This window comes from Portunus trituberculatus, chromosome 38 (assembly GCF_017591435.1).
Source record: "Portunus trituberculatus isolate SZX2019 chromosome 38, ASM1759143v1, whole genome shotgun sequence".
In the NCBI taxonomy this organism is placed as follows: domain Eukaryota; kingdom Metazoa; phylum Arthropoda; class Malacostraca; order Decapoda; family Portunidae; genus Portunus; species Portunus trituberculatus.
In genome coordinates, this window is record NC_059292.1 from 14,223,654 (window position 1) to 14,237,874 (window position 14,221).

At 37.2% G+C, this 14,221-nt stretch overlaps 1 protein-coding gene across 1 annotated transcript in view; it reads right to left on the reverse strand.

Moving 5' to 3' along the window:
- The window catches only part of LOC123514875 (mannosyl-oligosaccharide alpha-1,2-mannosidase IA-like), an 11,895-nt gene extending 2,510 nt beyond the window's left edge, over nucleotides 1–9,385 (reverse strand). Inside the window, exons 1-3 of the mRNA XM_045273135.1 lie at nucleotides 8,538–9,385; nucleotides 640–895; nucleotides 4–151 (exon numbers count right to left, since the gene is read on the reverse strand). Coding sequence (XP_045129070.1) covers nucleotides 4–151; nucleotides 640–895; nucleotides 8,538–9,202 — 1,069 coding nt within the window. The 5' untranslated portion in view covers nucleotides 9,203–9,385. The remainder of the gene's footprint in view (nucleotides 1–3; nucleotides 152–639; nucleotides 896–8,537) is intronic.
- Nucleotides 9,386–14,221: the final 4,836 nt, after the last annotated feature.

A 14,221-nucleotide genomic window follows, 5' to 3' on the forward strand; every position in this document is an offset into this window, starting at 1 on the left:
CGCTGTCCACCTCCGAATCAAGGACGTCATCATCCACCTGCGCTTCCTCTGTTTCCATCGCTTCTACGGGATCGTACACATCCTCTTCTGGTACTACATCTTCCACTGGTGTTTTCTTGAAAAACAGCAGCATGTTGGTCTGGCACTTTTTCTTGGAAAATTCTTTTTTCATCACTGTGTAGCAGAAGAGTGCGTCCATGGCAGCAGAGCTCCCACCTATCGGCCAGCTGCGGAACTCTCTGGCGCGCAGTTTGAAATTGCGTCTGGCGCTCAGTTTGAAAATGCGGTTGGGCCAATTGTGTATAAGCAAACTGATCATGCAAATTAAATTATAATATTAATATAATATTAATTATAATATTTTTCTGGTCGCGTAATAACAAAAACACGTAAATCGAGAGTTACCTGTATTTCATTAAAGGTGATAGCCAATTCGGTGTAATGATTTTTTTTAAGGTATTTTCTCTACATCTTAAAAGTGTCTTATTCTTTTTCTCAAGGGGCGTGAAAGGCTTTGCCATGTCTGCTAGATCCGGATTTCAGGTCTCTTGACCCTTCTTCAGTAGCTGATGAGTTAGTGTTTCCTCTGCCATGTCTGGAGTGGAAGTGATTCGGCATGTGGCTGCGCTCCTCTTATACCTGCCTGCCAGCTTCAGCAGCAGCAAGGCATGGGCAACAGCATTGCTGATTGGCTGGTTCGCTTGGCACGTCGTCTCCTAGTGCAGCCACAGAGCTGGGTTGCCGTGATCTTCTCATGCTCAGCAATGCTTGTAGGTCAACTGCTTGTATGTTCAACCTCGGGTTCCTTTCTTTTATGTGGAGGGCTTCTAGGATGGATAATCTCCTTTCGTCGGGGCAGCTGTCGATGATGTCGGTATTGTCCTCTAATTCTTTCCTGGTGATGGTGATGTTGTGTTCTTATTGCAAGTGGTTCTTCGGGGCTCTGGCAGTTAAGTGTAGTGTTAGTCGCCGAGAAAGCTTTGTAGTAGTCTTGCCGATATAGGTTGTAGGAAGGATTTCGCAGTTTCCTTGATTGCAGGTGAACCTGTATACGACATATGACTTCTGCATTGTTTTTCTCTTGGTGTCGGGGCTGTTCTTGAGAAGGAGATGGCTAGATTTCTTATTCTTGTAGTATATTTGTAATTTTACTTTTCTGCAAGGATCAGTTGGCTTAATGTTGTTCTTGACAATTCTTGTCATTATTCGTTCTTCTTCTTTGTGTGCCAATGAGTAGAAGGCCCGGTAGAAGAGGACGATGTCATTGTCTTCCACAGTGGTTGGCGTTGTACCATTTATTCAAAATTTTCTTTGTTTGGCGGGTGATGTCATTCTCCCTGTGTCTTGTTGTTGATTAGTACCTGGGTAGAAACAAGGAAACTGCGAAGTCCTTCCCACAACCTATATCGGCAAGACTACTACAAAGCTTTCTCAGCGACTAACACTACACTTAAATACAACGTAATAACATGTATGGCAGTATCAGACATAACTACTCACAAGTCTGGACTTCATAACTACTCCAATTTTGCGAATTCAAATTTTGCAATACGCCAATTTTGCGACCAAGGACCAAAAATTGTCATTTTTAAAATTTCCCCATCTTGCTCCTTTCTCCCGGTATTGCGAGTGGTGGCGGAAGAGAGAGCATTCCCGCAAATTATATATTACTGTATTATATAGGCAATATTTTATTAATTATTCATATTTATCATTTTATAGTATATTATTATCATATTTATATTATATTTATCATAGTTTGGTGGTTTTTGGCTAGTTTTCTTAAAAATCTGGCGGTAATTCAACGAAGCTCATCTAGCAACACTGCCCCGCATCCTCCCGCCTTCCATTTGTTTACATACACCTCTACGGAGTTCTCTCTGCAAATTTGGAGGAATCCTTGTGCTCGACTTTTGTGCGACATGGCGCCACCAACCAGGGAAAACATTAGGTTAACTTTGGAGCAGAAGATGAAGATAATTGAGATGAAAAGAGATGGAAAAAGGAACTGTGATATTTCCAGAGAGTTTGGTGTGGGAGAATCAACTGTGAGAATGGTGTTTAAAAACAGTGAGAAAATTGAAAAAGCTGTAAAAACCTATGGTGGACAGATTTTTTTATTCTCGTAGCCATTGTACAAACACTGTGATCATTCATATGGAAAGATACCTGGCTCAATATATATGTGATATAAATATGGGCAAAATATTAGGAAAATATTGAAAAATTAGGCGACCATGGACGAGGGGTCCACCATATTCAATTTTTCCCATAGGAATAATACTTCCAATTTTGCGATTTCCAAATTTGCGACTCACAATGCTGCCCCATTTCTCGCAAAATTGGAGTAAGCACTGTAAGCAAATAGAGCAATGAAGATGACTGACTTAGATCTAATACTTTCAGAGTTACAAGTAAATGGAAACTACTGGATAGGCAGGTGTACAAATGTCACACGTGCATATCTACAATCTGGACCAGCCAAAGAGTAAATTGACTGGGATATCATGTCAACATTTTTACAGAATAATGGTCCCTATTCTCTCTTATAATAGTAGCGGCTTTAGTTTGTCATACATTGTGGCTCACGAAATTCTGGCAGGCATCTAAATATTACAGGTATAGGCTTATATATATTAGCTTCGTCCCATTCCCTTATATACTCAAAGTACATCTGAGAGCAGAATTAGTAATTATTTCTTGTGCCCTGTACAAAATTTAAACAAACAGGGAAAAAAAATGTTATGTAAACAAAAACAAATATGTACAGTAGCTACTATAGTATGGATGAATTCAATTTACATTATTTCTTATAGGAAAAAAAGTTATTTACCATTCATACAGCCTCCTGGAATGAACTGTGTATGAAAAGCAAGGTTTCACTTTACTAAGTTAAAAGAAAATGCTTCTAAGCCAACACAATCTTTCAGATACCATCACCTCTTTTTCAGTGGCATACACAATTGCTTTTCTCTTCCACATTAAACAACCAGTTTGTCTTTTACTAATAAAGCTTATTAGTACAGGAAAATTCACATTTTGTCTCGCTAAAACAGCATCTATGAAGTTATAGATTCTGAGCTGTCTCTGCCAGTTTTTCTCTTGTTCCAACTTGTTAACTTCCATGTATGGAATACACCTATATACTTCACATAACTATAAGAGTGTGCATCACTCATACTGTTCTTTTTAAAAGGGCAGAATTAAAAAGCTTTTCATCTTAACTCTCCTCTATCTACATCCTTATAAAAAAAAAAAAAAAAAAAAATTATCCATAGGGAATTCTCAAGAAACGACATCAAAATAAGCATTATCATGTAAATTTAAACAGTGGCTTATGAAATAAACTAAAGACAATGTATGTATCTTGTTTTTAAAATGAGGATGTCCTATTTATCTAGTTATGATACTTTTTTTTATTATTTGCTGTGAAAGATATATCTTGCACATACTACAAAGCATCACTTGTGGATGCACTCATGCTCCTCTCTAATGGCAATCTTTTACAAATTTTAGTAGATTACCTAATACCTATTCCAAAGGCAGTCAGCTGAATTACCAATGAAAGAAAGAAAACTTCCTTTTTCTGAACACAAATGAAGAACAATCATAAGCAAACTGAAAAGCACCATAGCTGAATGCAGTAATGAAAGAAAAAAAAGAAAAAAAATATATTGTGATAATCAACAAATCAATAATGAGAACTTTATCGGCAATAACTGATAATCTATAAATGTCGGTAAATACATCACCCGATAACCAATAAATCGATTAATCCAAAATTGATATCAACAATACTGATGTTTCAAATAGTGTATAAGTTGAATCCAAATCTTATTTTCATACTTATCTCAAAAGATAAAAAAAATATAACTCAATATATATCCTCTCTCTCCTTGCTAATGAAAAGTACTGTTTTACATCAAACAAATAGATCCAATTTTCAAAGTTTAAAACATTCTCATATTCAAAAGAAAACTTAAATTATTGATTATTGATAGTTGGAACTAAAAGTAACACTGATACTGATGAATGTATAATACAGGTAAATCATATCAGATAACAAATAACCCATTACCATTATTGTAATAATGCCCACCTATGAATAGCACCACTAAAATTCTTAAAATTCCTGATATAAGCAACTTAGTCTTCATTTTGAGTTACTCAAAGGCATTCAACTCAGCCTATGTGGAACTTAATAAAGGACTCCAACTGTAACAATTATTGCTTTACCTCGTGTCAAATACCAATAGGCAACTTCTTTTTACACAAATTTTTTGTAAAGAGCATCAAACATATATAGATTTTACATAAAAACACACAGGTGTATGTACACTAGAAAGCATTTCGTCTACATGGTATATTATGCAGTATTGTGCAGTTAGCCAAGATAAATAAAATTATTAACACATCTTGCCTAACCCATGGAGCATTAAAATCAGTTTTACATTTGAAGTAGGTATACTTTAAAAAATAAAAAATAAAAAAATAAAAAATAAATAAATAGAAAATAAATAAATTAAATCAAATAATCTAGGAGTATAGTCTGTTCATTGAAAATTGCACTGAACAAGCAGTGTGAGCCTACGTAATCTCAGTGCTGATTTGCTGCTTCCATATAACTAAACTATTCACAAATCCTAATTTTTTTCTTGCTATATTTCACATTTATTATAAAATTAGGACACTTTATATCAAATTCTGTACATACTAAATAGCAATAACCCAAACAACAACAAATCCAAGACAAAAATAAAATTCCAATAAAGTAAATATAACAGTGAATGAGTTGGAACTTGGACAAACAAAGGTGTCCATTATCTTGGATTGCTGTACAGAGGAGACTCAATACTCGAACGTCTAAATAGTCAAACTTTTCAATAGTCGAACACAAAAGTTTGACTTATACTCGAAAAAATACCTATTAGTCAAACGTCCGTCCACGTGGCTGTAAACAAAGGGTCTTTCCCTGCCACCCCACCACCACCACCGCAGCCAGTTGATCCTTCGTTGTCATAAGAATAACATTGTCCTACGGTTTCTCTCCGGAATTTTTTTTTTTTTTTCATTTAGAAGCTTACAATGGCACTGACGAGGCTTGTTAGTGGTGAGAATAAGCCTACAAGAAAGAATGTAGTGACAACCATCGAAAGGAAAAAGGAGATTATTGATAAATACAAGAAAGGAGGAAGACTAACCGATCTTGCAGCTGAGTACTGTATGGCTAAATCTACAGTAGCCACAATACTGAAGAAGACAGCTCATTAATAGAGCTGATGTGGCGATTGGTGTGAAAAGGCAATTTAAGCGACCTACGGCAGTGGAAGAAATGGAAAAATTGTTGACTGGATAAACCAAAGGTATATGGCTAGTGATTCTTTGTCAGAGGGCATAATTTGTGCAAAGGCTAGGCTGCTGCATCGTGATCTATTTCTGATACTACATCTGACTCCAATGATGATTTTAAAGCAAGTAAAGGGTGGTTTGTGAATTTCAAGAAAAGAACTGGAATTCATTGTTGTGAGGAACGGCGACCCCACAAATGCTGACAGAGTTGCCGCCGAGTAATTTGTGCCTGAATTTAAGAAATTTGTGGATAAGGAGTGCTTAAGCCCACAACAGATCTTTAATTGAGATGAAACTGGCCTGTTTTGGAAAAAAAAAAAAAAAAAAAAAAAAAAAAAAAACTACCAAACATGATCTATATAACAAAGGAAGAAAAGTGTTTGCCAGGACACAAGCCCATGAAAGACAGGCTAACCCTGCTTCTGTGTGTCAGTGCTAGTGGCGACTGCAAAATTAAACTGCTGCTTTTTTCTAAACTTGGGTTTGGCAATGGCTGGAACGAATTACCTGATTTACAGGTATCAATAGTCAAACTTTTTAATACTTGAACAGCCATTTGGAACTAATTAAGTTCAAGTATCGAGTCTCCACTGTACTTGGAAATATGGGATGTGTAGCTAAATATATATGAGATGCCCATCAATGATGGTTAACCAGCAAATCACAATAAATTTATAGTTACACCAACAGTTCATTTCCGGAAGAAACTATTTTTTTCTGGTACATTTTGACCTGTTTTGAATTAATTCCTTTGTAAATCCATACTTTTTTTTATTACCACGCCCTCCTTCCCTAATGAATCACCACCATCACTGGCTATGCCACCATATTTCAACTTATCTATTTAACCAAAAGTAACCTAACTCTAACTTTACCCTAACCTAGGTAAACTAAACTAAACTAACCTAACATAGCTAATGTAACCTAGTTGAGGCGACACACACTGTTGATATATGTCTTTCTCAGAACAAATTTAACTTTATCTTACAGAATTAAACTGATCTAACAAAAGAAACTAGCCTAATCTGACTAGCAGTGCTAAGAAATTAATAAAAAGTCATTACCTTATTTCTCTTCATAATATATATAATTGAGGCGACATCCTGCCCTTTCAGACATCTTCCATATACTGATTCAAATCAAGTTGCTTCTCCCCACAAATCACTATGGCTAGATTTGTTATGTATTATCTTTATTGGCCAGTAGCTACATGCTCAAACAAAAGGGCCAATTACTGTCATTCACTTCACACAGGCAGAAATAATGTAACAATATGCACACACAAACGAACACATCTAATGGCATTCCTAACTTCCTCAGTGTCCATCAGTCCATCACATGGATAGGTGTCACTTGTTCTTCACAAAAAGTGGTAAATCTTTTTTTAACTTTTAAACAGGAACGTGACTCCATATAGAATCACTAGTTCATGGTTTTGAAAAAGTGCGCCATTTTTCATGCACATTTGGCTCCAAGGTCTATGGGTCTGAATTGAGTGTCTGTTGGTTATCAGATCTAGAGGAGGATAGACGGGCTCCTCGCTGACAATGCCCTTTCCTTCCTAAGTAAAGGCTGTGAAGCCAGGTGAATCCACAAAGTCTGTTTGTGAAACATTGACTCATGAACATATGTAGGGGGAAAAACATTGTTTATATGGTAGCAGGTCGATTCGCCCCTGTGCTGTTTCGCCCCAAAAGTTAGGGCGAATCGACTTGGGACGAAGTGGATTCACGGCGTTCGTCCCAATACACAAACGGTTTACAGTCGATTCGCCCCAACAACACACACACACACTCTCTCTCTCTCTAAAAGCAACAAGTTTTTAAGCAAAATAATATATTTCTATTAAGAGAGAAAGAGAGAGAGAGAGAGAGAGAGAGAGAGAGAGAGAGAGAGAGAGAGAGAGAGAGAGAGAAAAAATAACTCTCTCTCTTTTCCTACCAGATTAGTAGAAATATATCATCCTGCTTAAAAACCTGTTGCTTTTAGAGAGAGAGCAAGACAGAGAGAGAGAAAGAGAAACTCTCTCTCTCTCTCTCTCTCTGTTTGTATTTGTTGGGGCATAACGTCTTGGGGCGAAACGGCACAGGTCGATTCGTTGGGGCGAAACAGCACAGGGGTGAATCAACTGCAAACTGTTTATATGCCTGAGGCCTTAGTACCTTTAACTCATGCTAAATATGTTCTCTGGGATTTCATAAGTCCTTGTACAGTTATTCTCTCGTTCTACATGTATGTAATAGTTATTACTATTTTTTCTTCTGGTTTCTTTCATAGGTAAATTTGACATGTCGCATCCCTCTGGATTGTCTGATGAGAGAACACAGCAGCTGTTGGTTGAGGAAATTGTAGATCTCACTGGTGAAATAACATTCACTGAAGCCTATTAGCCAGTCACAGCTGACTTGGTTATTCATAGAAAATCACATTTTCAGGAATCGCCTTTCTTTTTTTTCAGAGCACCACAATTGGAGTGGAGAGCATACAATTTATAAATAATTTTGATATAATGGCTTTAGTAATATGTTTAAGAAAAATTATCATGATAAACCATGATGTGGGTGTGCATGTTGTTTATTTGTTTATTTACCTGTTTATTTATCAAAATCAGAAACAAAAAATTTTTCATTTTCATTTAGTCAGGGCACCACAATTGGGAAGCAAATTAAGAATTATACACTATTTCTTAGAAAGAATAACCATTTTAGTTTGAAAATATTCAACTTTCTTATTTTTCTTTCCAAAGAATTTTTATCTATATATACACTATATGGCACTCACTATTTTTTTTCAATATATATATATTTTTTCAAATAAATCACACAAATTAAATGAGCATAAATTTGTATGTTTTTACTTTCATCACTCTACAAGATGCTTTCTTTTTCAAATCTGATCAAGTGTAACTCAATAAAGATGATCCATATATATTTTCTTTTTCAAAAATTTTGCAGTTGGTCCAAATGGAGTCAGGACACAATTAATGTGAGTGAAATTGGGCATTTCCATCTAAGGGTTAATTGTATCAACATTATAAACAATCTGCAATAGGTACATATGGGTTCAAATTACTCAATAAAAAGCTCTATAAAATGAGAAGGGTAACATAAGCCATGTTGCTGTTGGTGTAAGAGTACAATAATACCCAAATAACAACACTGGCCATATGGCTTATATAGTAAGCCTACTTCTTATGCAGACTTATAACACAGACACACATACACAACTCAGGGACACTCACCTCTTTAACCTTGTCTCTGCGTTGCCTGGCCACTGGGTCTGGGTCCTCCCCACCCTGGACCACAGGCAGGTGACCCTTCTCCAGCCTGCTGTGCCTATCCTGCCCTGCACCTCCGCCCTGCTCCACCCTCACGTTCTCGTCCAGCTGGGCCACGACTGCCTTGGCGGTGGAGGTGGAGCTCAGGGTCAGCACTACGGGCTTCTCAATGACCCTCAAGTGCCTCATCTCCTCGTCGTTGTTGATCTTGTCGAGGAGCCTCTGTTTGTCGTCCGCGAGGTGGATGTCATTGTGCCCCACCACGTTGTGATACACTCCTTCGTGCTTCCTGATGGCACCGCCCCCTTCCTCTTCTCCTGACTGAGGTGGGGGCGGAGGCAGGATCAGCTCGGGCCCTGCCTTCTGCATCTGTTTGTACACTTTGTAAACATGGTCCACTCGGGTACTGAGTCCTCCCCTCAGCTCAGGGAGGAAAAATATGGGTCCTATACATATAAACAGAAAAGTTAACCCCACTAGAAATATTAACACCTTTTCTCTGGACCTGAATATTCTTCTCAGCGCACAGGGTCCATTTCGTTTGCTATGAAGAGGTAAAACACCACCAAAAGCCATCGTGTTTTCCCGTCCTCCTCCACATCCAGGCGACTACTGACCAGCAGCGAGAGGAGGTCGCCGCCAAAGAAAATGGAGAACGGTGCAGCGGAGCCTCAACGATTAGCACCCGTCACTCCACCGGCACCGCTCACTTGCGTACAGTTCTCATTTTTCACTCGTTCAGTCGTTTTCCCACCCTAGAAACTGGATAAGAACATATATGTCAGTTTTGAAATCTAGACTTCACGAGAAAAGGAAAGAGAAAATCAAGAAAACTAAGAAAATAAGAAGAGGAGAAATCATACAGGGCAATTAAGTATTATTTTCTGGCATGCGGGAAAAAATAAAATTACATATTACATTACGTAAATTATCTTTCAAGTGCAAGGCAGCTACCTAGTGTAAAGCTGAGTTGGTTTACTTCAATCTACATTGTCAGTGTAATTTTGTTTCGGTGATCTTTGCTTTCTAAAATGTGCACTGCTGTTATCTCGTTCACAAGATTACAATATATTGTTAGTTGATAGTCGTGTATGGATATGATAAGACTTGTATTAATTTGTTTACGAGATGACGAGTATTTTTATCCTATAAACAGTTCCTTTTCTGATAGGGGAGACATTTTCACTCAAAGAAGAAATGAGAGGATCTGTTAATCATATTGTGAAGAAACTCTCTCTCTCTCTCTCTCTCTCTCTCTCTCTCTGATAAATCAATATTACTCACATCCTTGGTACTGCGATGCAGGTTATATATGTGTGGTACTGATCACCATTTCGGAACAAGTGTGTGTATGAATTAATTTAGTGATACATGATCATGAATTTATAACTTGAGTGACTTTTCATGATAGAGGGAAGCTTGATTTATAAGTGTATTGATTGATTGGCCATGAATATCAATAGGATTGTTATGCATATATATAAGACTCCCTAAATCCAAGTCGTTTCATCTCATAGCATCTATTTAATAGTGATCCGGGTTATTCCATTCATCCGTTACTGCAGTGATGTAAAACTAACTTTACGTAGTTTAAGTTAATATATATATATATATATATATATATATATATATATATATATATATATATATATATATATATATATATATATATATATATATATATATATAGATAGATAGATAGATAGATAGATAGATAGATATAAATATATAGATAGATAGATAGAGAGAGAGAGAGAGAGAGAGAGAGAGAGAGAGAGAGAGAGAGAGAGAGAGAGAGAGAGAGACAACCGGTAATCTTGAACATGAACAAAATAAGTCTGGAATTAATCAGTGGAGACAAATCACTTAGAGAGTGATAAACTCTACTTTTAACCGCACACATTGCAGACAGACATGTGAAAGATGTGGCCTTAGTTACTGGAAGAGAGATGTAGCTGTGCGAAGAGACTAAATTGAAGGTGAATGACACATGAAAGATGTTGAGAGGACTGGGATAACAATTGTGACGTGGATGAAGAGAAGAGATACAAAGTGAAGGAGGGAGTGAGGTGGATATGCTGGAGGAGGGCGTGAATGAGGGAGGGGATCGGAGGTGCAGGATCAATGTTGCCTGGCCATCTCGTCTGCCTCAAGGTTTTGTTTAGTTTCTGATCAGCCCCACCCTGGTCTCTCACTTAGCAACTCCTTGACTAGCTTGCCAGGGTTTGTGATCCTAGTCATACCCTGCAACACGTACATGTCCTACACGCATCTGTCCTTCATTCTTCAACTCTGCTCCAAACTCCCTTCAACATGGGTAATCATTTTCATCACTTTTAAAGGCAACTGCAGAGTTTCATCAGTTAGGAGTACTTCTTCCTTCCTTTCTTTATCATCTTATTCTTTAATTATTATATATCAACCAAGAAAACCAGAATGAACTAGTTTGCTTGATTTAATCCGGCCTGATGCAATCCGCATACAAGCAGTCTGATCCAGCGAACTTCACTAACTAGAGGTCATGAACCCTGGATTTGATCTCTAGCCACTTCTTTTTCATAAATCTCACCATTTTAATCAGTTTCTCTCTCTCTCTCTCTCTCTCTCTCTCTCTCTCTCTCTCTCTCTCTCATAATTTATTTTCACTCTCTAAAGCACTTTCTTCCTCGCTAACTTATATGCTCCTGATATACTCAGCTATTATATTGTTATTCACTAGTTCCGCATCCCAGCCTCTTATTTAAAACCACCTTCACAGTGACCAGGCAGTCACAAGGTCGATCAAACTCTACTTGAGCCTCGGCGATCGTTATGGCTCGATTGGTTGAGAGGCCTGTACCTGAAGTGCTCTGTCGATGGTACGAACGATCTGTTACATTTCACCTTTCACACTCCGCGCAGCTCCTCGCTCCTAATCCTATCCCACCGTTTTCTTAAACGTTTCAGTGCACGTCTTATCTCCACCATAATCAACAGGCCCAACAGTGGTAGTTTCTATGTATTTTCATGACTCTAGAGATAGTTTGATAACGATTCAGTACCATCAAAGGGCTAGAAATCTATGAGTTTTAGACTAATCACTTCAGTGGTCATTGAGAACAGTCCTTAGAATAACTTGGAGCGTTTCAAAATATGGACATTATAAGTCATTACCCTTTCCATCCACACAGCTTTGTCACAAGTGCCCACAACCACCCTACACACCCACTTCCCCGTCCAGCACAACAATTACCCTCACTTTCACTTTCCAAGAATACCTGATAGCTGGTGGGCTCCAAACTTCCTTACCCTGCTTCCTCCTCTGCGTCGCTGTGTTCACTTTCACTTTTCTCCTACCCTCCCCGTATCTCATTCCACACTATCTCAAAACCTCGTTTCCTCATTTGCTAACACCCATTTCCGTATGGGCTCTCTTGGCTCCGTAAACACTTTGGGGTTTTATCAGGACTATTTCTAAATGCCACAGAAATGTATAGTAATTTATCTATTTAATTCATTTTTTCCCATTTATTATTCAGCAGAATCCCTGTTGAGTTTTAACTAAAATCCTGGACATACTGTTGAAAATCCTAATAATTTCCAGCATTGCATGTCAAGAGGTAGTCTAGGTAAATCCCCTAAAACGTTTGAGAACACGTGTGGAGTCTATAGCATTCATTCGTGTTAGCAAGAACGATATCATTGTCACGTGATCTTGTACTTTTTTGTCCATCAATAGTTAACACTTTGTCATGTTATTTGTTTGCTAAAAGATTCTGCATGCTACTTCTCTTTGTTCCATTATTTACACAACCGAAATAAAAAATATACTTGTCTTGCACATTGGCATGAAACGAGAGATTGCTCAGTGACAGAATTATCAGGGACGCAAAAAACGACAGACAAACCTTTCATTCTTTTTTAACATAAAAATTATTTTTTCTATTTATTTCTTTTCCTTAGCTCTGATCCTTAACTGAGTGTTCTTCTAAAACATAGCTACGCTTTGAACACCACAGGGATGGAGAAAAGAGTGTGTGATGAAAATTCACATGATCCGCATGGTAAGCCTAATTAAAATAAGTCACTTGTAGGAATGAACAGTATGACTAACGGTGCAAGAGAGAGAGAGAGAGAGAGAGAGAGAGAGAGAGAGAGAGAGAGAGATTATGTGTGTCGCAATAAATTCAATAACATTAAGCATCAATCGCAGAAAAGAAAAAGAAAAGCATTCAGAATATTAATTACTACTACTACGGTACTATCACTACTACATACTGTTAATATTAATACTATTACTACTACTACTTTTACTATATATTATTTTTGGCCTGAAAGAAAAAAAATATTAAATATAGACCAAGAAGGGAAAAGGACGAGATGAAATCAGTAAAAGACCTACTAAAACATCTAAATGACGAGGATAGACAGAACTTAGAAGAGGAAGTAGAAGAAATCCATAGAATGGGACCATATCAAGAAGGAACAGTGAGACCAAGCAGCAACTACTACTACTACTACTACTGTTGCTGCTGCTGCTGCTGCTGCTGCTGCTGCTACTACTACTACTACTACTACTACTACTACTACTACTACTACTACTACTACTACTACTACAACAACAACAACAACAACAACTACTACTACTACTACTACTACTATTACTAGTAATAATAATAATAATAATAATAATAATAATAATAATAATAATAATAACAATAATGATAATAATAATAATAGTAATAATAAAAATAATGATTATAATATTAATAACAGTAACAACAAAGGTGTAACTGTATTCCGTCTTGCCGCGCACACTTACTGTCCTCCATTCAAGGCCGCTGCGTGAGGGCTGAAGGTGACGAAACCCTTTACAAGTGAACTGTGTTTGCGGGCGTTAATGGTATGGCGAGTTTGAAAATATCACCGCAAGGACATCTGAGGTCATTACTGACATGGGAGCGTTTTATAGGCTATTGTTACTGTATCATGGGGAGCTAGACTCTAGTAGTGTTAATGGGTGCTGTGTTCAGTGCGGGTCGAGTGGACAAGAGTACCGTTGTTCTGAGTACGGCAGTGTACAGTACTATTATATACTTGAGCTTGTACTAGTATGTGTAACTTCAATGAGAGTGTGGCTTGCATTCCTAACCAGTAATCGCTCCTTTCTCGCATAAGGACTGTTTTCAAAGGATAATGTGATGGACTGGGTGGTGCTTCTTTCGCTTTCTGTTGACAATGACGAATGCTCTTTTAACTAATGGTATCAACTGCAATAATACTACTACTACTACTACTACTACTACTACTACTACTACTACTACTGCCAAATCAATAATGATAATAACAATAATAATAATGATAAAAGTAATAATAATAATAATAATAATAATAATAATAATAATAATAACAATAATAATAATAACAATAATAATAATAATACCTTGTATACCTAAATAAAACATGCCAATACAGTCCATTGAAAGTGGTCGACATAAGACGATGAAACCTTTTGAAATACAGTCGTGTGTACGTAAGCTCCCAACACTTTTTCTTTCTCTTTTAACATAAACAAAAGGTTGGTATATGCAGTTTTATTGACTATTCACACGTACA